We start from the raw sequence: 26,189 nt of genomic DNA on the forward strand, positions 1-26,189 counted from the left end.
CGTGGGTTCGGTTCCCAGCTGGCCAGGGAGATTCCCATATGGTGTAGCAGGCCTCTCCCACCTCTCCCACTGCTCCCGTCAGCAGTGTTTTCGGTCCGTCTGCCTGTTCTACTCCCCACTCTGTTTCTGGTGAATCCTCTTACCCTTCTGCACCTCTGACCTATACCCCAGTTCCTGTGTAAATAAATCTTTTTAAAAATTTAAAAAATAAAATGCCCAGTGATCTCCATACAGATCAAAGTTGAAAATTATTCCTGGCTCTTCTCCCTTTTGCAGTAGTATATTATTAATTAAAATTTACCACTTTAACTAGGTCCCATTCCTGTTTACCTTTGACACTGTTAATATAACCAAAGTTCAGAGCCACTCTCTGTAAAAGTGCCATCTGAAACAAAAGTGCCATCTGAGAAAATGATGTTTTGGTCTATGAATTATCATAGGTAAATTGCCTTTGAGCTTCACTATAGGGCTCAGGAAAAAATGGAAACTGCACAAGTTTCAAACCTAGAGAGGAAACTTGAAAATGTACTGAAAGACCCACGAGCGGCTTCTGATCAAATGCAACCTTGAACAGTATGGCTCTGTGAGAACCCCATGGTCTTTTGAAAAGAAGGAGACCTCAGTTTGACCACTTTTAAGCTATGTGACCTGGGGCCCTAGTGTCCTGACTTGTGCACTGTAATTCATAGTGCCTAACTCAAGCAGCCTGCCTTCTTCACTCCAAGGGCTCCTTTAAACTCATTTTTCAGTTGAAATCTCTAGTATAAGTACATTCATTTAGGCGCCAGAACATACAACGATTAATCAATGTGTTTGGTGGTATTAAGTCACACGAGATAGGAGTTTTTTTTTTTGTTCAGAGAAAAGCACAATTTATTACTGCAATATAATTCATGTCACAAGCTAAATCACAGAAGCTGCCTGTCAGTCCACCACCATGGGCCTTTTCTTTCTGACCAACCTGCTGGAACCTTCTCAAGAATGCTATTTTAAACTCTCCAATTGCATCCTGACAAAAATTACGGACTCTCTTCCAAGAAAAATGCACATGCACATAAGCACATAGATCTGGCATATAAGTGTGAGGGGTCACAGACTCCCTGAAACACATTGCAGGTTCTGGTGGAAACCCCTGGTCTAAACCATGGCCTGCAGAGGACAGCAGGGCAGCTGGAGCCCACAGTGAGAGCTGCATTCGGGAAAGCTGGGGACGCTGTAGAACTTGATTAGCTTTTTGAAGGCACTTTTCTTCAGCAGCATCATGTCTTCTGGAAACCTAGAGAAGATTCTGATCCGGGAGGAGGCTCCATTCTTCACATCTGTGGGCAGCGGCTTCTGAGCACTCACAGGAACACTATTGCAACTAAGGGAACGCACTGCCTTCTTCTTATTCTGCACAGACAAATAATTGAACAGGAAGGAGGACAACTTGTGCTTGGTGACATCTGGGGCCTCCTCAGAAAAGCAGTCATCAAGTGGGTCCAGCAGGGTTTCAAGATGGCCACTGTCTTCCCTTCTCACAGGACTGGCTCCCATACGCTGAGGTTGTTTGATGATCTTCCTGGCCTGGGTTGGGTCATCGCCTGCCTCATTGACAGATTCAAGGGACATTCCATTGGCCATGGATCTGGGGCCCCATGTTTGAGGGATGAGGTTCCCAACCTGAGGGCTAGGTTGGGAAGTACAATGCTGACTTAGGATGAGAGTTGCTGCATCTTGAATGAGTTTCCAGTCTCTCAGAATGTCATCCCTGGTGGTGAACTGGGATGTCACTGTGAAACGGATGATGAGTTTGTCCTGGACAGTAGCCGGAATGAGGAAGAGGCGGCCCGTTTTAGCCATTTCCTTTAACACACTTTCTGTGAGGCAATTAGGACCCTGTTTGAAGGACAAAGAGAAGCGAAATCTGCATCACATCCCTTGTACACATACCCAGGAGGCCAGTATTTATAGTTCTGAAAGACTGACAACCCACTAGCATCATTCACAAACCATGGGAGATGGTATTACCTTCAGGCGAAAAACCACAAGGCCAAGGTGCCTCTTGGCAGGAATTTCAAAGAAAGGGTCATTTCTGACCAGAGATTCAAAATATTTAGCCATTTCAGTACCCTAGAATTGAAAATAGAGAACTGAAATTAATAACTGACATTAATTAATAATCGACTACAAAAATCCTTGAACCAGAGTCCTGAAGACCTGGAGTGACTTCTGCCTGATTTTCTTCTCCATTTGATTCTGCTCATATTCCAGGCTGGAAAAGTTCTAATGGCTCCCTATTTCCTGTTACATCAGATTCACCTTGAGAACTCATGTCTGAGGGCCCACTTTCCAGTCACCCCCAGAACCAGAAGCCACGTACTTTACAATCAAGGTGATCTGGCTTCAGATCCTGCCTTCCCAGGTCCTGACTGGCTGGGGGTTGAGCGAGAGGCAAAAGCTAGTGCAGGCTCTGGGTTCTTAGCCAGGTGCCTCCAATGGGTTTGCAAATGCCCGGAGGACCCTATTTCTACTGCACATAAAGGTACCCTGTTGGCTATCGCATCCTAAGCTGACATCTTTCTATTCTCTCTCAAAACTCTTCATATCTTACACCTCAAATGCCCTTTCATCCCCTTTTCTTGGACATTCCACAGAGAACATATTTTTTCATATCACCGCCAGCTGCATTACGAGGAAGGCTTTATACTATTTCCTGGATACAGACTTTCTGCTTGGGATGATGGAAAAAGTTCTAGAAATAGTAGGGATAGTTGCACACATTGGGAGCATAATTAGTGCCACTGAATTTATACAATTAAAATTAAAGCGGTAAATTTTGTTATATATATTTTACCGTAATGAGATCTTAACTTTGTACCATTAGATAAATTATTAGATTAATAAATCTTTCACCGAAGTTTGCCATCTTCTTGAATTTTTTATCTTATTCTACCTAGAGTAATTAATTAAACAAAGACAGGGCTGGGCCCTCATTTTTAAAAATATCTCCAACCGTCCAGAAGACTCTCAGTAAAATATTTGCTAAGAAATCACTATCAGCCAGTTGTCAGACCTGCTAGTCTAGTTCAAGAGAATTCAAAGTGTTTAGCTCATCTCATCTCTGACCTCGATGAAGGAGGTTGCTACAAAACTCACCCTTTCTCACTCCACTGCATTGTCGATTTAAAACTGTTGCCAAAAAGGGCCTCCCTGGTGGCTCACGGGTTTAAGATGCAACTTATGAAGCTATTCAGCAGCCACTGCAGCACAAGTTTGATCCCCGGCCAAGGAGATACCCACATGGGGCAGCAGGCCTCTCCTGTCTCGCCTGCTGCTTCCCTCAGCAGTGTATTTCAGTCCGTCTGCATGTTCTGCTCCCCACTCTGTCTCTGGTGCATCCTCTCACCCCCCCCCCCCCGCTTCCATATCTCTGGCCTGTATTCCAGTTCTTGTATACATAAATAAATAAATCTTTAGAAAAAAAAAAAAAAAAACTTTCTCCAAAATAAATAAATAAATGAAAAAACTGTTTGCAATCACTGCCCCAAGAACCTTTCTTGCATTCAAGACTCCTGTCTTTTTTGCAGAGAAGCAGTCTTCTAAATTCTTCAGGCTGTTTTATAGCTTTGCAATTTATTTTCTAATTTTGTCAAGACTTTGCCCTGTATCTCCTTCCCTCCAGGGCTATTTCCACATGACTATCCTGCCAACTTTGGTATCTTTCTGAGCAAATTTTTCTTAAATCTGCATGAGTACCATAAAGACAAGGGGGGAGATTAGGGAGGGGCGGGGAGAGGAAGAACTAGAGTCAAAATAAGGGGGGAGGGTGCAATTGTATGGGGGATATAACCAAAATGAAAATGCATACATTGTGCAAAGATGTAAGAATTATATAAAATAAAATATTTTTAAAAAATTTTCCCAGTAAATCTGAATTCACATTGGGATAAAAAAAAAAAAAAGGCAGAATCAGGTGAGGTGTAGAGAGTGCAAATGACACTTTGAGCATGGAAGGAGACTCAGACATCATTTTTGTTGGGAAGGGAAAGTGACCTCCCCAAGGTACAAGTGGCAGAATGCAGGTGTCTTCCCAGCATGCTCTGCTGCATCTACAGGACATGCTGTTTGCAAGAAGACAGAAACTGGGGAGGGGGAGAGAAGGAACAGTAGAGACTGCACCTCTGCCACCATAAAACCACATTTATGGGAGCTGAAAGCAGTGTTACTACTAGTGACCTGACCCACTCTGGGGCAGGGAAGGCAAGTGACATCCCTTAGGCCAAATGCAGCCGCTCCACCTTCCCCAAACCACCATCTGTTTTTTGTAAATAAAGTACTTTGGAACACAGCTATGTGTTTACCTACTGTCTATGGTAGTTTTGGTTTTATAATGATAAAGTTGAATAGTTGTGACAGAGACTATGACCATCTAATATCAAAAAGTGTTACTATCTCCTTTTACAGAAAAAATTTGCCAATTCCTATTGTAGGTGATAGGAGATGATGATGATGATGATGATGATGATTCTAATGACTTATTGTCATTAGAAGAAGAAAGGATGAAAGAGGAAAAGAAATATAAGGAGAGGGAGAAGGGGAACAGGAGGGAAGGGGAAATAATCATTGAGTCCATTGGCAGGTCCTATGCTGAGAAAGGGTTTCGTATATATCATCTCATTTAATTGTCACTATGAATTTTTGAGAGAGGTGTCGTTATTTTCCCATCTTATGAATTAAGAAGGCACAACCACAGAAAGGTTAAGTAATTTTTCCAAGGTCACCAAATTACTAAAAAGTCTACCCCAGATCCTATTCTCTAGAGCACTGCTCTATAACAGAAAGATACAAAACTTGGTTTTATATAACCTTCAAGAGTTCAGCTAGTCAAAAATAGCCCAGAACTGTGAAGAAAGGAAGCCTTCCACATGTGAGCAGGGCAAATACCATCTCTGAGCTCCATCCATAGAATGGGACTGATAAGGGTGATTAGCCCCAAGCGCTGTTGTGAGAATCTAATCAAACCCTCCAATTGTGTTTTGATTTAAGGCACTATGAGGATAATAATAATGATCACGGTCAAACTGAAAAAATAGAATTGACTCACATCAAACCAACTTCATTTTACTTCCATCTCTTGCTATTGGACCCTGATAGACTCTGGAGCTGTTTTGAACACATGACCCTAGGAATGCCAGGGAAGCGAGACCAGGACAGACGGAATGGCCAGGGAAGCTTCTGGGAGAAGTGGAATGTCACCCATTGACAGCATGTGGAGGAAAGAGGGCAATCCAGGAGGGGAATGCACAGGTGGAAGTGCAGAGGCAGTAAACTAAGGATGGAATTTGAATGGGTCTGTGAAAACCCTGAGCTAAAACAGAAGCTAATAATTGGGTCCTGGAAAGTCAAGCCCAGGAACATGGATCTAATGTCGGCAACTGGGGAGTTGGTTGCAATTGGGGTGTGACTTGCAAAAGGCAGCATTGGGGAAGGTGGCAGGCACCTGCACATTGAATATCTAGTCCTAAATTGTAAGCACAAGAGATTTCCAGATGATCTGTAATCTCTACCGCCTCATTCCCCAGTCACAGCTCTCCATTCTAGAGTCTGAGGATCTAGAGAGAACACACGTAAACCACTCATTGGTAAAGTCCAGTTAATAAACAGCTTGATGTTGAGAATCAATGCAAAACTACCCACGGTAAACCGGTCATAGTCACCGCTTCAACCATTTCATTTGTGCTGTGTTAGTTTAATAAAGGAATTCCTCAGAGGAAAGGTGGAGGAGCAAAGACCAACACAGTGAAAAAGGGCAGGGTCTTTGGATTTACCCTGCTGCTCTGAGCCCTGACTTTGTCTTCTACACGGGCTCTTATAGAAATGCGAGAAATACTGCTGGACAAAGTTCTTAGTTAAGTCCCACCCCTTCCATGAAGAAAGAGACAGGCAGACTATGCCAGCCTCATCTGCTTCTGGGTTCCTCTCTGAGAACCATAATTCTGTTGTTAAATTGAGCTAAAATAAATAGTACAAAATAGGCTTTTCAGTAAATATCTAGTGGCACAAAGCGGCATTGTTTGTTCCAGATTTGGAAGGTCTGTCTGTCTAAGTGAGAGGAGCCATATTTCAGACATGATCATCATGGTGACTCAAATTTTTAGTCACCAGTGAAATCTGGGTAATTCTAAAGAAGATATGATACTGGCTTAGCCACACATACTGTCATTTGATTTACTTTCTCTTGCTCTCTCTGCCAACCAGGCTGTGAGGCCTTCACTCCCCAGTGACCAATGATAGAAAAATGAATGGGGAGACCCTCAGGCAGGGGCAAAGACACCAGAGAGCCCTCAGTGTCATGTTCCGTTCAGTCTTCCTGTAGCTAACAGAGAGGTCCACACCCTGAATAATCATGTCCCAGGAGCAGAAAACAAGCCCTGACAGCTGAGCCATAGGCTGCAGATCCCCTGGGCAGGTCTGCAAAGCAGAGGCCAGCCCTCCTGCTCCCAGGACACACAGCAAGCCGGGCTCAGCCACAATCACGTACATGTCTGATGTGTGCTTGAAGATTCTTTACTCCAAAGGACCGAATCACGAACCAAAGTTTAATAGAACGAAACCGCCGACTCAGGGGGATCTGCCAGTGCTAGAACAAAGGAACACAGTGTTCATGGTTAGAGACCAGGGCACCCTGGCTCCCTCCCGCACTCCTGAACTTCACCCCCCGCTGCCTGCACAGCTCTCCAGGGATGGGCGGTGTCACCATGACTCCCAAAGCTGCTGCTAAAGAGAAGCCAAGGCAAGATACCCCATCATGTGACCAAATCACAGGTGAAGGTGGCCAATGGGCTCTTGTCCAAGACTAGGGCAAGTGGAAAGCAACTGCATGACCCTGAACCCAGGAAAAGACACTGGGCTTTAAGTGCCACTTTAAATATTCCATGCCCGGCTGAAATTCAAGAAAGGGACAGACAATACCGTACTTTCTCTAAAAAGAACCTAAGTTCCTTGAATGGCAAAAATTAGGTTCTATTTCTATTCCTCCCCACCATTTGTCTGTCAAGAGATCTGACCCTGGAGCTTCTCAGACTTGGCTGTCTCCTCCTGCCCTGCCACATACAGGCCGTGGCCTTGGGCAGCAACACCTCACTGGCCTTCACAAGAAGGGGAAAAATAGCACCACCCAGGGACAAAAGCTTCACAGGAGGTTGTGGGTAAGTGCTGGCTATTAAGATGGGGAAAATGTGGGCTACAAATCACAATGGTATTCCTTCTAGAACTGGGATGATCATTTTTCGATCCCCCTGTCTTTCCTGAATCTTTCCTGTGATATCCCTGTGCCTCAGGAAATGTCACTCCAAATGTCACTTCAGATTTCAAATGTGCATCTACATTTCATAATCCAGTAACTCTAAAATCAACCCTTTGTTCCTGGTCGCCAAGTTCAAGGTTGAAGCACTCTTAATCTGAAAAATTTCAAACAAATTTCAAATTGATTTCTCAGATGTGAAAACAGAACAAAGGGCTTGGGGAACACATGTAGTAATTCTGATGCGTAATGTGGTTTCTAATGACCTCTTCCTCAAATCAGAAAGGTTCTACCACAATTCTGTTGAGTTAAAAAAAAAAAAAAATATTTACCTCTTATCCACAGGATTGCCAAATCCTCAAAAACATAAACACTTTCATCCTTCACCCTATTTTTCCTGACCCAGGAACAGTTGGGACATTCCCCCTCTGTTTATATTTCTCCCCCACCAAGTACTAAGCTTTTGGTTTCCAAGTAAAACTCTGCAGTGCTGAGGACCAGCTTGGGGATTTTCACTTACCAGCAGAGGGCATTAAGCCTGGACATGACACGAAAATCCCTCTAACATGGAAAAAGCATCAACCCCCGAGAGAATAATGAATAGATAATAGGGGCCTTCTCTAAAAACACTTTTCCTGATGGTTATGGCCAACCAGCTACTTTATTTCATCAGCAAATTTAAAAGGAGTGGCAGAGATGATTTTCATTTTGATTTCTTCATACTCCGCCTGTATCCCCAGTTGTCCCTCTTGTCACTATTCCAAAACTATTCCCCATGGGCCCACAGGGTGGCTCTAGCTGATCTTTTCTGTTGGAAATGAGGGGATTTGGACAGGGTGACATGGCTCTTCTTTAACTCAAGGTATTCCTATGCCTCCGGTGTGTCCTGCCCAGGATTTGCAGGTCCTGTCCAGTTAGGGGTAAGACTTTGCCCCCTCCACTAGTGTGGAGGAGAGGAAGCTCCCTGGTGTCACAGAATCTAGCCCGAAGCCCTGAGGATTTGGTCCCTAAGCCTTTTCTCTTAAGGTGCTGCTTTATTTCTGGCTCATCTCAAACATAGTTAGGCTTCTCTTTAAAACTGCAGCCACCTGAGTGCAAAATAGCTTGGGCCAAAGGTCAGAGCAGCACTGAAAACCCCCAGGATCACAACAGAGAGCAGCTTCAGTTTTCCAAATTTCATAGAGACTTGAAAATTAAATCCGTAGGATTAGAGGTGAAGGAAGGAGCAGAATAAACCAGCACCTTCTGGATATGGAAATATAAATAGGAAGGTTCCCCTAGACCAGTGCTGGGGAAAACTTAATATTTTTATAAGTTGTCTGGCGGAGAGAAAACACCATAAAATCTCCAGACTGATAGGAGTGAGCCACGGGGAGAACTTGCTCTATTATTGTAAATAGGGAGAAAATAAAAGTGACATGAAATTCAAAATGGACAAAGATAAAATAATGATCTTAAGGTACAGTGATCCAAATCCACTTATAGGTGCATGGGCATCATTTAACACTCAGAAAAGTAACCTGGAGTTCACCCTAATGATATCTGTTCTCTGGACTACTATGGATTTTTTTTTTCTTTTTATTTAAAAAAATTACTGAAAACCTACCAGGGAGGGCAGCAGAGATGAAAGCATCAAAATGCTACTTTTTCAACCTCTTACTGCCTGCAATTCCAATCGAAAATCTTCAGAAGTCTAAAGGAAGTATCGGCTGTAGAGTAGCAATATAATCAAGAGATGGAGTTATTGTTTTAGATCTGAAAGGGCAAGACACCTCAGTTGGCCAAGTAGACAAGTCACATGGCTCACAATCACTGCTCTGTGTCTCACTAGATTAAGTCACTTAATCCTCACAGCAAGCCTAAGAAACAAGTATTGTCATAATCACCCATTATATAGATGAGGAGACCTAGAACACTTTAAGTCTTTTTCCCAAGGCCTTAGAAGTGAACAGATGAAGGATCTGGCTTCAGCACCTGTGTGCTTGATGGCTTTGTGACAGCCAATCTCTGCAGCTTGACAGAAGAACTTTTAGGGATATTACATCCACCATTTATTGAGCGTTTGCCTGTTCCCAAGTATTGTGCTAAGTCATCTACAGGGATGTTCCCATTTCATCCTCACAAACCCTTCTGAAGCCAGTGCAAACTGTTCCCATTTTACAGATGAGGGAGCCAAGGTTCAAAGGGGTCCAGCCAGCTTCCCAAAGGCCTGTGGCTGGTATGGAATTCCCAACCAAGCTCATCTGCTCCACTGCCTCTCAGGGGGTCGTTAAATGCAATATCCATGTCTTCCATGCCCAACATCCACGTCTTCCCTATAATTATAGGAAGGGCTCATCTTTCAATTGAGGAATAAATTTAAGGACCTTGTTTCCTTAGATGGTACAGGTGAGGCATATGGGCAGTTTTGAGAGACAAGGATGCAAGTAGCTGAGGAGACCAGCAAGGCTTGGCAGCATTCAGAACCTCAGGAAGGGCCCCTGTGCTGCTCGGCAGGGACAAAAGCTGACAGCAATTTCAGCCCCTTTCTCCCCACTACCCTGCTGCTGAGTAAGCAAAATAGATTATCCAGGATGGAGGCAAAAGAGAACCAGTCCAATTGTGGTTGGGAAGACATTTCAGGGAACAAAAAATTACCACAAACATTCAAGAAACATGTGTCTGCCTCAAAAGTTGATCTCATTTTCTAAGATTTTTAGCAGCTTGCTGTAGTGTCTCTATACAGTTCTATCTAGATACTTGAAATCAAAGGTATATAGTGGCGATATCATGGGATGGGCTCAGTGTGCCACTGTCTGAGGGGAACTGACATACAGGAGACTCCTCAAGAGTCGAGACTCAGTCACTTTTCATCTCAGAGGCCGCCAGGCTGCCCATTCCTGGTCACTCACCATGAAGTCAGTGGCCGCACCCGAGTTGGCATGCCTGAGGTAGATGGGGTTCACGTTGAAGGTCTGCTGCAGCTTGTACTTGTCCTTCACCCTGTGGGTTTCCAAATGGGTATTAGTGACTAAGGCCTCTGCAGGAGAGCAAGGCTTTCCCACATGCTTGGCTGCCACACTCACCAAAACCCAGTACAGTCAAAGTGCACCATCATCCACTTGGAAGGATTAAAGGTGAAGGAATCAGCATACTCGATGCCCTTCAGAAACCCCCGGAACTCAGGGCACAGGAAGGCAGTGCCTGCATAGGCAGCATCGATGTGGAGCCAAACCCCCTCTTGGGCACCTAAGGAGCCAAACGTCACCAGATTGAGATGTGGGTCTGGAGGGAGGAGGGGGTGTTGTACTGGTCAACTAAAAGGCACCTCTTGACAGGCTAAGCTGGCCAGTGGGCAGCAAGAGAAGAACAGGGAATGGATGACCTGTTTTGGCTAAATGAGATGTCAGAGCCTGGGGGATGAGAGGAAGGCATGTATTGTGGGGGTGGGGGAGACTGAGGCTGAATGGCACCGTCTCCTCTTAAGGAGAAAGTCTGCAAAACCTCACCCTGGCCTTTTTGTCTCACTAGTCAGAGATGTGACACCCTCTTGGCCTCAACCTATAATTTTGTGGCACAGAAACCAACATCCTACTGGCCCAGAGAGCAATGATAATACATCTATACATGTATGATATATCTGATACATGTATGATACATCTTTATGATACATATAAGACATCCTCAAGGAGGAGATGTCCCAGGAAGGCATGCTGGGTGGTAAATGGAGAACGGGGAGTAAGTGTGTGAGTTGGGGTGGAGGGACAGCTCCGCAGGCTGAGTGCTTCCTTAGGAACAGCTGTTGAACACACACAAACATACACACATTTGGGTTTCTTCTCTGCCATTCTCTCCTACTGTAGTTTTTCCTACCCTACTGTTCTTCTTTTCTCGGCCTATACTAGGAAATGTTTCTCTATGCCTCATTCACCTGTGTTTTGGATAGAGCTGCTTTAAGTAGATATGGACATAAATGAGGGGATGAGCAACTCTGAGGCTCTCCCACTGTTGCCTCCTAAAGACGGGCTGCAAGGGGAGCAGCGCTAGCCCCTTGATCACACGGCCGGGAAAGCAGTGCTGTGTCTGCCTGGGAAAATTCACTTGTGACCTTGGGTGGATCTTCCCACACTCTGCATTGATCAAGGAGAGATAACATCATTCCACAGAGCAGGTTCAGTTTCTTACTCCAGGGAACATTTTTCGACTCATTACTTGTGTTCCTAGCTGATCAGGATGGACACTTACAGATGGGACCCAGCTCCGACAGGCAGTCAAATGCACAGACCCCAGTGGTCCCAAGTGTTGCACAGACCTAGAAGAAAATAAAGCAGTTAAGGGCGGGACAGGGCGGGATTGGGGGGTGGGGTATGGGTTCATGTGAGACATTTGAGCTGAAAAACTATTTCATCACAGATATTATCTACTCCACCCATCCCACTAGGACACTGTATTCACCTGTATTTCATCATGACCCATGGTAAGGAATACATTTTACATAACTAGTATGTTTATACACATGTATTTGAAATAAAAGTTTCAACGAACAACGCCTATTCTGGCTACAGGAATGCACCCTAATAATTTCCATTCTATTCTTTTTTTAAAAATTGGTCATGATCCACAAATTTACTTCCTACATACCAATAAACAGAGACTTATAATTTATAAAACATATTTGAAATCCTTTGTTTTAGTTGCAGCATGTTCCTTACCTGAATTCAGCTAAAATCTCTTCCTCACCACCAGGTTCCATCATGCTAAACTCAGAAAGCATTCTGACTTACAAAAACAGGCACCAAGCCCCGCTCCTTGTCCTCCTGGATGGCTTTCTGAAGGACTTCCCCTCGGAGTGAGAAGTTGTCATCCACAGGCAGAAATTTCATTTTCACCAGAGAAATCAAACCAGCCTTTTCCACAGAGGAATGAGCCTAGAAGGACCATGGACACCTTTAGCAGAGTCATCCTGCAGGGAGCACTCCCCGGAAACTAATGACAAAGGGAATCAAACAACATTTGACATTCGTCTTCAAATGTCCTGCAGTTCCTGGAGACAACCTTCTTTAAGGCCCAAGCTGCCCAGAACCCCGGCGTGCTCATGTCTAGAAGAAAATGACTCAAGGTCTAAGGTTCCAAAAGACAAGCACAGACCTGCCAGTGTGGCCTGTGTTGGGCAACTCACCTGGTCAGAGGCATAGGCGATGAGCCGGGCGTTCAGGGAGGATTCATCCGCCCCAGGCTCAGATGTTTTCATTTCCAGGATTTTGTTCTTCCTTGCTGCCAGCAAGGCAATCAAGGTGGACTCGCTGACTGTGCTCTGTAGTGGAAGAAGGATTCCTTGTGGCAGCCTCTCCTTTTCATCTCTTGCTAAATCCCCACCACCACCACCATCTTCATAGATGTGTGTGTGTTCATGTGTGTTCAACAGCTGTTCCTAAGGAAGCACTCAGCCTGCGGAGCTGTCCTTCCACCCCAACTCACACGCCTGCTCCCCATTCTCCATTTACCACACAGCATGCCTTCCACTGCATGCCTTCCACCTCTAATTTTCCGTGGAAGGAATGAATGCAAACTTTCACCTGTTACTAACATTAGAGAGACCACAAAGATCAAAAAGAGAATGTTCATCCCTGCTAGATACAAGTTTGCTTATATTGGGTTCTCAGAAGTCGTGATGCATTTTTGTGTAGAAAACATAGGGGAAAAAATGGCATGACTTTTCCGATAACCCAATAGATATTTGCTCCCCATGTAAAACATGCTTAAAAGGAAGCACTCTCGGGCCTCCCCGGTGGTGCAGCTGTTGAGCGCTGGGCTGCGAAGCTTCCCGCAGCCTCTGCAACGCCAGTTCGATCCCCGGGTCCCACATGGCACGGAGACCTCTCCTGCTGCCCGCTGCTCCCCTCAGCAGTGTACTTCGGTCCTTCTGCCTGCTCTGCTCCCCGCTCTGCTCTGGTGAATTCTCTCACCCTCCCGTTCTTCTGACTGTACCCAGTGCTTGTATAATAAATAAATAAGTATTTTTTAAAAATTAAAAAAAAGGAAGCACTCTCAAATTTATTTTTTTTTAAAGATTTATTTATTTATACAAGCACTGGGGTACAGGCAGAGGCGTGGGAGGGTGAGAGAATTCACCAGAGACAGAGCAGGAGCAGACCAGGCAGAAGGACTGAAATACACTGTTGAGGGGAGAAGCGGGTGAGACAGGGGAGGTCTGCCGCGCCATGTGGGTAGCTCCCTGGCCAGCCAGGAATCGAAACTGCATTGCAGAGGCTGCAGACAGCTTCACAGCACTGCACTCAACCCACTGCACTACCAGGGAGGCCCAGCACTCTCAATTTACTAGGTGTGAAAATGGCATTTCTTTCAACGGGGATATAGGAAAGGCTGGTGACTTTGTCCTCAGTCGTGATACCGGTGGCTTTCCTGACCCTAGGCTGATATTGCCCACCTGGAAGACTCTTCCATATACATAATGGAGCTCATTCCTTCAATGGTCTCCCAGAGCAGCAGTATAAATTATCTAAGAGAGGGGTGGGTAGAAGTTTGTTCTGTCCCGGTTATAAAAAACCTGGGGGTCACCTCAACCAACAACAAGAATCTCCATGGTTTCTCATCATTCATTCATTCAGTCTTTGGTGTCTTTGCTTCTCAAAACTGCCAGGTAACCTCCAACTGATAGGCCCCACTATAAAAACCTATTAGAGAGTGTCATAGGGAGTGGTATGGATCACATCCCACAAGATATTCAGTGGTTGGAAATGATTCCACAGCAAGGAAGCCAGCAGGATGATAATAATAATAACAACAACATCTGTACAGCAATTCATATAAAATACTGTCTCCCATCCCATTGCTCCTTATAAAACCTCTCTGAGATACTTGTAATTCTTGTCTGCACGAGAATAGTGACACTCAGAAAGGTTAAGGATAAACTGAGTCCACATGTTTGATGAACACAGGGAAAATCATGGTTTGGATGTAGACAGACCCGGGCTTAAATCCTCATTTTTACACTGGTAAGCTGTGTGACATGGGGCAAGATTTTAACCTCTCTGAGCTTCAGTGACTCTATCCCCAAAGTTGGAAATGGCACTATTTTCACATATCGGCTTCTCAGTGAGATAATTAGATGAAAATCATGCCTCACAGACATTTGGTATGCGCTCCCAGACATACTATCTTAAGTGGTAACTATTTGCTAACAACCTATGCAGTAATCGGTCTTTCCTGCAAGGTTCAGATTTTAATCTTGTTGCATGACTGGAGTGAAAGTCTCTTAGCTAGCTAGCATGTGGGCTAGCAAACTTTCTGTCTTTCTCATCTTGGGGCAATGTAGTTATTTTTATTTAATAGAAGTCATTAAATCCTCATTTTCACACATTGAGGGAAATGATTGTTATCCCTACCTTATAAAATATGAAAGCAGGAAAATTATAGATCACAGTAGAATCCAAGAATGTGGGAGTTCTCAAAGTTCTCAGAACCAAGTGCTCATGATGACAAGAGTTTATAGATGCAAAAGCACCCAGCAATGGGCACAGTCTATAGAAGCCCATTATGCTGCATTCCTCTTGGCATAAAAAGAAACATGTGAAGGGGCCTCCTTGGTGGTGCAAGGGGTTAAGCACCGCACTATGAAGCTATCCTCAGCTTCTGCAGCATGAGTTCGCTACACAGCTAGGGAGTTACCCACATGGCGCAGCAGACCTCTCCTGTCTCATCTGCTGCTCCCCTCAGCAGTGTATTTCAGTCAGTCTGCCTGTTCTGCTCCACCCTCTATCTCTCTCATCCCCCACACCTCTGGCCTGTACCCTGGTTCTTGTATGCATAAATAAATAAACCTTTAAAAAAAATAAGCAAAGTAAGAGTAAACAGTGGCAGTAGGGAAGGCAGAAGCGCTAGTCGCGATGGTGGTGGTGTCAATCAGGATAGCATCCGGGTCATGGCATGGTAATGGCCGTGATGGAGATGAGTGACATGGGGGAATCTCTATGGTCAACAAGAAAATTGCCCAGGCAAAGGTTTGGCTTCTCTTTCACTACTTAGTCCCCATGTTATGGTGGGGGTGGGAGGGGCTTTGTCGATGGAGGTACCTGTAATACACCACCCCCCTGGCTGCCAGGGTGGTAGTGCAGGAAGTGCTCAGGGAGTCCCAGCATTTTTGCCAGCCAATCCATAACATTCATTTCCAGCTCTGTACACACAGGACTGGAAGCCTGAAAGAGAGAAAGACCATCATTGGGACAATCCCAGGACACCAAGATGGCCCCAACACATCTGTTGCCACGCTGGCTTCCTTGACCTCTGGAAACCAGTGGGAACCTAATTTATCTTCTCCTTCAAGAAGTCTGTGTCAGGCCCTGTGCCCCACCTTCTACCAAGCAAATGAGTAGAAATGTGGACTCTAGATTTATCCCACCCTCAATAAAGTGGGATTCCTATAACACCAAGGCTCTACGAAGAAACAGAAATGATTAGAAATGATTCCTCAATTTGGCTCCTCAAGTCCCTAAAATACCCAGTTCAGAAGCATTCTAAAGGCCAGGGGAAAGGCATTCTTTTCTAAAAAAAAGATAGTAACACTCCATCCTTTCCCCAGCCCTCCCCTTACATACCACATAATAATTCAGGTTTAAAATATAAAGATATCGGGCCTCCCTGGTGGTGCAAGGGGTTAAGACGCAACCTATGAAGCTGTCCACAGTCACTGCAGCACAAGTTCGATCCCTGGCCAGGGAGCTGCCCACATGGCGCAGCAGACCTCTCCTGTCTCACCCGCTGCTCCCCTCAGCAGTGGATTTCAGTAGATCTGCCTGTTCTGCTCCCCACTCTGTCTCTGATGAATCCTCTCACTATCCCCCCACACACACCTCTGGCCTGTAGCCTAGTTCTTGTATGCATAAATAAATAAATCTTTAAAAAAATATATAAAGATATCCTAGGAAGCCTAAAGCTGTTTGCTTAAGGATTTATTAAGGAACATCGTAAGTCATGTTCCTAACCCCTTAAAGATGAGAGCACAAGGGAAATTGGTACCCACAGGCACCTAGTGTGCAGTAAGGGTCACAAACTGTAGCAATAACCAGATCTCTATCCAAATCTTATCTCTGTCTCTATGAGCTGTGCGATCCTGAGGACATAAACTTCTTTACTTACAAAATGGGGCAATACTGATGACTCCATAGGGTTAAAGGATAAGATGAGATGATTTATATAAAACCGAAGCTCCAAGAATGGATCCATTGCTCATATTTAACTTAGAACCATTACAAAGGCCAGAACAAAATACATCTGGCCCAGGGTGTCACCACCATCTACTAGCTACAGATATAGACATTGCTACTCACCCAGGTGAATCCCAGGCAGTTGATGGCATCAGCCAGCATATCTCCCAGCAGTGACGGCCAAGAGGTAAGAGCTGGGTAGTAGGCGTGCATGTGGGGACTCTGCCAATGTACCACCTGGAAGCAGAACATGCATACAGCTGGCACCAGGAGGCTTTCCTGCTCCAGAGACCCTCCCTGGCCAACTTTTAAGACAACAAAATAAATGACACAACTCTGTGAAAATAAGACATTGTTTGATGTTCTTGCTCCATTTCCCATATTCTAAGCTAGTGCATGGAATATGGGCACATATGCAAAGATTGAAGGGAATATGCAAAATGAAAACTGTTATAGCAACTGGGGTTGTGGGTTTTGAGCAGTGTTCATATTAGTCTCTGATGTGTGTCTCCTATACTGCTCCTGCCTAGTCATGAAAGGAAGGGACTGTGAGCTTCCAAAAGAATAGATTGCTTGCCTCATCTAATTTCTCGCAAAAAGCAGCTTTTGTTTGGTGGAGTGCCAACCTCTGCAGGCACACAGAGGGTCGCAGCTCCTGCAGAGGGTCAGGTGGATGTAAATGGGCTCAAAGTTGAAACCAACCATGACGTCCTTCAATAGGTGATGGATAAATAAGCTCTACTACATCCAGACAATAGCATATTATTCAGAACTAGAAAGAAATGAGCTATCAAATTAGGAAAGGTATGGACTGGAACCTTAAATCCATACTGCTAAAGTGAAAGAAGTCAATCTGAGAAGACTATGTACTCTGTGATTTCAACTAGATGACATGGAGACAGTTAAAAGATCAGCAGTTGCCAGAAGTTAGGGAGAATGTGGAAAAGGGGTGAATACATGAAGCACAGAGGACTTTTAGAGAAGTGAAAATACTTTGTATTATACTATGATGATGAGTAATGTCATTGTACATTTGTGGAAACCCATAGAATATACAACTCCAGGGCCTCCCTGGTGGCATAGCAGGTTGAGCACTGCACTGTGAAGCTGTCTGCAGCCTCTGCAGTACGGGTTCGACTCCCGGACAGTCAAGGAGATACCCACATGGCGCAGCAGACCTCTCCTGCCTTGCCCGCTGCTCCCCTCAGCAGTGTCGTTGATCCTTCTGCCTGTTCTGCTCCCTGCTCTGTCTCTGGTGAATTCTCTCATCCTCCCACACCTCTAACTGTACCCCCAGTTCTTGTATAAATACATAAATCTTAAATATATATATATATATACAACTCCAAGAGTAAACCATAATGCAAACTAAAAAAAAAAAAAAAAAAAAAGCTGTCCTTAGCTTCACAGCAGGGGTGGAGAAAGGAGAGAAAAGGATAGGGGACCTCCAGGCTAACTCCTGAGCCCACACTCAGATGAAGCCAGACAGAGGAAGAGGTGGGCCGGGAGGGCGGCTGCCCTATAACTGGTCTCTGAAGCCTCTTCAGTGGCTCATCAGCCTCACTGATTGTCTAGTCTGGCATCTTCTCACTGCTCGACAAACACGCCCTCTACATTTCTGAGTTCATGCATCTGAGCAATGCAATATCCCCTGACAGAAGGCACTTCTCATACACACATGGCCCTCAAAGCCTGTGAATTCTCATAAAGTTACTAAATATGCATATTCTCCAGTCCCCTTTGATTCCTGCCCTATCCCACTGAACATTGTCATTCTCGATGTCCACCCTCCTGAGAACTCAGCAGACAATATCTTAGTGTATCATTGAGTTATTATCGTGCACGAACTCCATTAATCCTTCAAGAGAAGAACAATGTTTGAACAGCATGTCTGGTAGGAGGAGGATAAGATTTAAGCCCAAGGGCACAGGTACCAGCCTTCCCTCTGCCCCAGCCACCTGTGTGACCTTGTAGAATTATCCTGAAGCTAATGAAATTAAGCTCCAAGGTCCTATGTTTACATGGATGCCTTTTGAGATCCATTCTTAATTTTATATTCTTTTTTTAAAAGATTATTTAATTTATTTCTATATACAAGAGCTGGGGTGTAGGCCAGAAGTGTGGGTGGGGGTGAGAGGATTCACCATAGAGAGTAGGGAGCAGAACAGGCAGATCTACTGACACACTGCTGAGGGGAGCAATGAGTGAGACAGGAGAAATCTGCTGCGCCATGTGGGTCAACTCCCTGGTTGGGGATCGAACTTGTGCTGCAGTGGCTGCCCATAGTTTCAGAGTGCTGAGATTTAACCCCTTGCACCACCAGGGAAGCCCTAATTTTATATTCTTAAAAAGGGTCTCAAATTTTATGTCCAGTCCAGAGCTCTACAACCAGAACTTTCCTCTACATCTCTCTCTATCTCAGTTTCTCAACATAAATCATTGTTTCTAGGGTTGTTGTGTGAATCAGCCTGGGTACAAAAAATGTAAAATATAAAATATTAATATTATTTGGTAAGCTAATCACATGGTGATTTACATATAACATATCTAAAACTAACTATTAGACAATCAGACCTCTTCCTCCGATTTTCACCAGGCATTGCAGATAACAACAATATCACCCGCTTTTCATGCCTTATCTTACTTCACTCTCACAGAACCCCTGCAGATAGGTTCTACCATTATCCCTATTGTGCAGATGAGAACTGGGGTTATCAACAAGAGGCAGCACCCTGCAATCACACATACCTGGGAGGGACAGAAGACAGCGCTGAGACAGACACCCAGGGATGTCTGACTCTAGAGCCCAAGCACCCAAGGGGGATGGCAACCCGCCTCCCCAGCACACACACACACACCCCTCACTCCCACACCCCCTACCCTCATTCCCCGTGCTGCTCCACTCCCTCCTGAAGGGTACGTGAGGTTTTCCTAACAGGGGTTGGAACTGGAGCAGGACAGATTTTCTTCTCTTTGTGTCTATTTGGTGGCAGGAGGGAAAAATGTAATCCAGTTTTCAATGAGTTGTAACCCAACTGAGAAAGCAAAGGGCCAACGGCCCTCAGGCCAACTCACAGAAGCCAGAGCATCCTGGAAGATGAGATGAAAGATCAGGCCTTGGAGATCAGTGTGTTTAGCAACAGTATTTTGGAAACCCCCCAAGAAGGATTTCCACCTCCAGAGTTATCAAAAGCCAATTGTCTGTTCTTGTAAGATAAAAAAGCTAAGAGAAGCCAGAGGAACCCTTATCACAGCAGACAGACCTCTGATTCCAGAAATGAACTTTTCTCACCACACCCCCAGCAACTGTTGGAATTTCTTTCAATCAAAGGAATCAGCTTATTTCCGCTTCTTCTGACAGTTGCTTTGCCTCACTACCAATTTACAGTTAATCCGATTAACATTTTACAGAATGAAATCCATGAGATAATCTTATCAGGAGCTCGCCTTCTAATATTTTAATGATATGGAAATTTTCAAAAGATCCTTGTGAAATAGGTTAAGTGGTCAGAGAGAGATGAGTATCTGGCTTTGTACAAACTCACCATTACTTTCTGAGTTTGAATAATTTTTCACCCCTGCCTCCAGGCATATATCTGTGACTTCCAAGTCCAAAGTTCTTTGGCGGATGATGGAAACAAATCCGAAACTGCCCTTAGGAAGAGCTGCTGATTGTATGCAATTCGGGAAAATGAGAATAGTTGGTGTTTGGGGTGCAGGTGAAGGGGGAGGGGTGCCAGGCTCAGTCCAGGACACTCTGTCACTCACAACCGAAGTAACAGTATAGGAGAAAAAGTCAGTCTTTGGAGTAACACTGGCCTAGGTTAAAGTTCTAGATTTGCCTGGCACAAATTCTGTGACTATGGGAAGACAATTAACCTCTGAGTCTCAGTTTCTGACTGTTAAGCTATAGAGTCACTGCAGGATTAAATGAACTAGGCTATCGTGAGCTAGCACTGGCAGACTGTGGCATCGAGCTCTTGAGGGACAGGCCCTCTGTGGGGAGGACAGGTGCGCTTTTAGCATGAGTACCACATAGCTCCTCTACCCTGGTGGCCAGGATGCTGTCACAGCCCACGGTGGCAGCGCCAGCTCAAGCCCTGTGTATGAACCAGCTTCTGCATGTTCCCTGGCCCCTGGATATCACCAGGCTGTGCCCAACCCCTCAGCCACCACACCCCATCCCTCAGTGGAAGTATAAGGTGATTCAGGAAAAGTCTTTTCCCGGGGCTCCCTAGTGGTGCAAGGGGTTAAGTCTCAGCACTATCAAGCTGTTGCCAGCCACTGCAGCATGACAGCATGAGTTCAATTCCCAGGCAGGGAGCTAACCCACATGGTGCAGCAGACCTCTCCTATCTCACCCCCTGCTCCCCCCTCAGCAGTGTATTTCAGTCAATCTGCCTGTTCTGCTCCCCACTCTGTCTCTAGTAAATCCTCTCACCCCTGCACCTCTGGCCTGTACCCCAGCTCTTATATGCATAAATAAAATAAATCTTTTTTTTTAAAAAAAAAAAAAACTTTCCTACTCTCGAAAAGCAGCTCAATCAAAACACCTCTCCTTGGTCAGGAAGGACATGATGTCTAACCCACGGAGAAGAAAGGAAGAGGCTGACCAGGAGGAGCTCACTCAGCTCTCTCCTGGGGCTGCAGGGGGTTATGTTCTTGGTGTTCCTCCTTCCCTTGGCATAACTCAAAATTTTGTAGGTTCTGCCAACTGGGGTGTCAGGGACTATCTTCCAGTCTCCTCTCTCCATCTTGCTCTCCACAGCTGTTCTTTCCCCTCAGACCTGATTTTCCCTTCCCACCTCATCCCATTAGATTTCCGCACTTCTGTCTGACCAGGACCTGGGATGTGGCCCTTATTCCCTCTAGCTCCCAACACTACAGAACACCTGCATCAGAAACCCAATTTTAGTCAAAGTCCTGGCCCTCCAAGTGCCCAGAAGACAGGCGTGGATGTTGGCTGAGTGCCTGAACCGTCATGCTCAGCCTTTCTTCAGGCCTAGCACCCACCCTGATATGCCCCAGAATCTAGAATCACCCTTGTGGGCACTGTCTCACCCCAGGCATGATGATTCGTTCAATGTCCCCAAAGATGCTGTCCCAGCTGTCAGGGTCCTCGGGGGCGCTCTCAGGGAGCTGGGATCGCAGGTAGCCGGGCTGCACATCGGGGGTCACCCGCCGCTCCCGCACTGTACTCAGGTACTGGCAGATGTAATCCACCATCTCCTTCCCTACAAGGAAGGCAGAGAAAACAGACTCACATCCCCTGACCCGTCCCCCTGGTGTGGAGGCAGAAAGATTTGGTCTAAGAAATGGATTCATCGACTGAGATGGGGTGTGACTGTCATCCCCAGCATAGGCCTTGTTTTCAGAATTTGAAAAATGAGTAACAAGTGATGGAGGGAGTACAAGAATGCAAAGTAAGCGACAGAGAAAATCTCCAAATATAAAACTTCAGTGCCCTTTTCTTCACTTACCCCTTCCTTTATCCAGATCCATCTTGTCTTTCCTGCCTTTCTTTTCTCAAAACACCAGGTCTAATAATTCATTACCTTGCACATTCAGTAGAAACTCCATAATGATTTCTGTCCGAAAATTGTTCACACACACGTCCACACACATTCACACAAGCATATGCTCTCCCTACACTCTGTCAGCACAGCAGGCAAACTGCAGACCAGGTTCTGATAAAAGATGGAAAAATCTAATTGTTCACCAAACCAATAAACTCCTCACCTTTTTTAGACCCATGGAGCTCTATAAGAATCTGATTTAGAAAGTGCAAGTTAGCAGAAGTTTTTGCTCATTTGCAGAATATAAATAACCAAAGAAAACAAACTGAAAAAAGAAAAGAAAAGAAAAGAAAACAAACTGGCGGGCCTCCCCGGTGGCGCAGCGGTTGAGCGCTGGGTTGCGAAGCTGCCCGCAGCCTCTGTACCGCCGGTTCGATCCCCGGCTGCTCCCCAGCCACTGGAGGAGGGTCCCACATGGCGCGCAGACCTCTCCTGCCGCCCGCTGCTCCCCTCAGCAGTGTACTTCGGTCCTTCTGCCTGCTCTGCTCCCCGCTCTGGCTCTGGTGAATTCTCTCACCCTCCCGCGCTTCTGACTGTACCCAGTGCTTATATAAATAAATCTTAAAAAAAAAAAAAACTGGAAAAACACAATAAAAGACATCCTTAGACTCTGTGAACAATACTCTGGTTCCCAGAGGGGAGGGGAGGGAGGGAAGAGGTATAACAGAGGGACAGAGGGTGACAGCGTATTGGCCCTGGAGCTTAGGTGAAGCGGTAAAGAGTGAATGAGGCATGTGTGCAAGTTAAAGGGTGAAGCTGTACTCCTCACATTACATAGTTATATGAATGATTGGCAAATCCATGAAATTGGGGGGGGGGAAGGATCTGATGTAAATTGTCGGCTTACACACACACTATTGAGCATAATTTCTGAGTTTCATGAAATCCCCAAAGTACAACCACAGGCCCAGGCTAAGCACCTGCACTTGGGCTATGGTGACTACACTTCAAGGTGTAGGCTATTTAAAAAGAACATGCTCCAGCCTGTAATCAAGGAAATCTCCCTCCCTGCTTCAGTGTCTACAACATTTTTTGATGCTCAAAAGAATGAGCATCAAATAAATGAATAAAAAAGAAAAATAGCAGTCTAATACTCTGAAGTCACTGCCAATTTCTTTTTCCTTCCTTTCATTTCTCCAGGAGAGTCTCAATCTTCATAGCCTCTAGCTCCTGCTCTGAGTGCTCCTCCCTCCCTCCCGCCCCTTCACACACATATACACACACACACACACTCTCTCTCTCTCTCTCTCTCTCTCTCTCTCTCTCTTCCCTTTTCTCACTTCTTTCTCCCATTTTTGTCTGTGGCATTGTGTATGTCCCTCTCTTCTCTCTCAATAACTCTAATCCTTCATTACTGCTCATTAGGTTATTAGCTGCACAAATAAAATAAAGAACTGCATTTCTTCCCTCTGCACCAACTCAGGCAAAATCCTTGTAAGGAGGACTAGCCCCAGGGCAAAACTGAAGGAGACAATGAGCGAATCAGCACCCTTCTCTTTTTTGCTCCCCGCCACCCCTCCCCAAGGCCAGCCAAGGGTACCCAGCGGGACTCTGAGAGCATGGGACCTGGCCCTCCACTTGTCTAGAATAGCATGAAGTTTATTTGTGTCTTGCTCACAGGCTAAATGTCCTCAAGAACCAGCCCTCAGCTGGAAAGGCTAACACACACTAAAGTGTAGACTGATAACCACCTAGTGCATTATCTGTGCAGAGGAAAACGCAGATTTTAATATGGGACAACACCTTGTAGCAAAATAAAAAAAATTAAGCAATCTGACCTAATAGTGGCTGAAGACATAAAACTTTATGAGACATTGCAGGCAAATATCTATTTCCTCTCTTAGGAGAGAGCCATGCCTGAAAACAGAATAACATTTAGTTTTGCTCGTCACACAAGGTTGATACAGAGTAGGTGCTCCCTGAAGGTTTATGGACTGACTAACTAAATGAAAGAATCCCACTAAGAGACTCACACATGAATATTAAGGAAAAAAGTGCAGTAACTATGCAACACTTTAGGAACGTTTATTTCTAATTCAGAATGCAAATAATTCCCTTTTCCCCATTTAGTGGCTCAGGAATCCAAATCTTCTCTCTTGTGGAAAGTTGAAAGCAACATGGCCCAGCGGATGTATGTAAGAGTGAGTGTATGAGAAGAAGAATGAAAAAATGGAGAAAAGTTTTAAACTCTCATCTCACACTCCTTTCTCAGGAAAAATTTCTCAGAAGGCAATCTCAACCTCCAGTTGATTGACACCCCCAAATCTAAGGGTCACCCATCAGCAGTACTTCCTGCAGGAGAGGCCATAGGGACAGGAGGGGTGCCCATCACTCACCTCTCTGTCTGTACTCCTCCGGCTCCATCATCTTCCAGGCCTGAGGCTCCTTCGCACAGATGGAGACTACCCGAGGACCCCTCGGAGGTGGAAGCTGCAGTCCTGAGGCTCTTTATTTAAAGGGTTCTCCTTTCTTTGACTTTAGCTCCGCCCTTCAAAGGCCCTTCCAGTGGGCGTAATTTACTCCACCTATAGTCCCCCAGTCCTTGCGGCAACGTTGGCTGGTCAAGAGATCCAGGAAAATAGGCACTTCTAAGTTAAACAGTGCACTTAGCAACCCAAGCCTGCAGGCAGCCTCCGGGTGTGTACGGTCAAGAGCTCTCAATTCTTTTTGTCTCTGAATTAGACAATAGAGCCCAGCCTGCCTGGACAAAGCTTCCAGCTCAGTTGCCCAGGACAAAGCCAAGTATTTGCAGAAAGAGTAGCACAAATTAGTATTATTCTATCACTGCTTCTCTCTCAGCCAAGGGAGGAAGGAACAGGCACTTAGAGAGATGCTCCCTCTGGTCATGCTGTATTCAGTAACAGTAGTCATCTAATGTGGTGGGTTATTTTTATTGTTATATAATACTATTGGGAAAGAAATGATAAGCAACTACTTCCTCTTGCAGGATATATACTATATTGCTGTAGAGAGATGAGAAAACAAGTAAAAAGAATAAAAATTGATTTTTGTGATGATTGTATAACTTTTAGCCTATAAATAGGCTAAAAGCATTGAGTGCATACTTTGTTTGTTTGTTTTGTTTGTTTTGGTATGAGAATCACATCCCAAAAAAGCTATTGATTTTTTTCTAAAAAAAAGAATGCCCTAGAAACATAAGATCTTCAATTAAAAAAAAAAAAATGACCTAGTGGATTTGGACTCCAGTGATATTGCCAATAGCACAAATTTTTCACAGGAGCAGGCTATGGGAAAGTTGTAATAGCCAAGGGATAATTGCTGATATTCACCCAGCACATAAAGTACTAAATAAAAGTTAGACACTTTAACGGGGAAAAGTATCAGTGTTTTCTCTTCAAGTGTTGCTTCTGCTTTATTATCTCTTCTGTTTTTCTGCAACTCCAGTTATGCCTATGTTAAATTTTTACCTTATCTCATATGTATAATATATACCATACATGTCTGTATAATTACATAACAATGAATTTTATATATTACATATTATATAAATTATATCTAATACACATTTTCCTTTATTTTACATCTTCTTGCCTGAATTTCAGTTTAGAATTTTTTCCAACTAATCTTTGAGTTGTTTCTTCATATATGTCTAATATGATAATAAACCTATTTATTGCTTTTTCTAATATCAGGGGTTTTTTTCAGTGGTATAATTTTCATTTGGTTCTTTTTTTTTAATTTCTTACCAAATTTTTTTTAACCTGGACTATTATTCCCTTGAGTATAAGCATAGCTTTCTTTTAATTTGCTACCAAACAACACAAAAGAACACCTACATAAGGGGAAAGATATACCATATTCTCAGAGAGTAAGATTCAATGTCCCAAAGATATCATTTTTCCAAAGTTAACCAAGAAATTTAACACAATCCCAACATGCTTTTTTGGGTGTCTTTTTTTGAATTCAGTAGTTATCTTTACAGTTCATGAATAAAAATAAGAAAACTATGAGGAAAACTCTGTAAAAGTATCGAGAAGTTTCTGTTCCTATCAAGAAGATAATAAAATATATCTTCATAAGTAAAACAATGACAAATTCAGTACATACACGAAGTTAGTATATAATGAAGATGGCATCTTAGATCAGAGGGGGAAAATGAACAAT

At 44.5% G+C, this 26,189-nt stretch overlaps 1 protein-coding gene across 1 annotated transcript; it reads right to left on the minus strand.

The window, feature by feature from the left end:
- Nucleotides 1–860: 860 nt before the first annotated feature.
- On the minus strand, nt 861–24,470 carry HDC (histidine decarboxylase). Its single transcript, XM_037501754.1, has 12 exons — nt 24,401–24,470; nt 21,550–21,722; nt 16,612–16,725; nt 15,358–15,480; nt 12,444–12,578; nt 12,049–12,192; nt 11,510–11,576; nt 10,351–10,513; nt 10,177–10,267; nt 6,524–6,622; nt 2,011–2,112; nt 861–1,878 (listed from the first exon to the last, which is right to left on the minus strand). The coding sequence occupies exons 1-12, from the start codon at nt 24,429–24,431 to the stop codon at nt 1,138–1,140; spliced, it is 1,983 nt and encodes a 660-aa protein (XP_037357651.1). The 5' UTR covers nt 24,432–24,470; the 3' UTR covers nt 861–1,137.
- Nucleotides 24,471–26,189: the final 1,719 nt, after the last annotated feature.

This window comes from Talpa occidentalis, unplaced genomic scaffold, assembly GCF_014898055.3.
Source record: "Talpa occidentalis isolate TD23 unplaced genomic scaffold, MPIMG_talOcc4v2.1 talOcc4.11, whole genome shotgun sequence".
Classification (NCBI taxonomy): domain Eukaryota; kingdom Metazoa; phylum Chordata; class Mammalia; order Eulipotyphla; family Talpidae; genus Talpa; species Talpa occidentalis.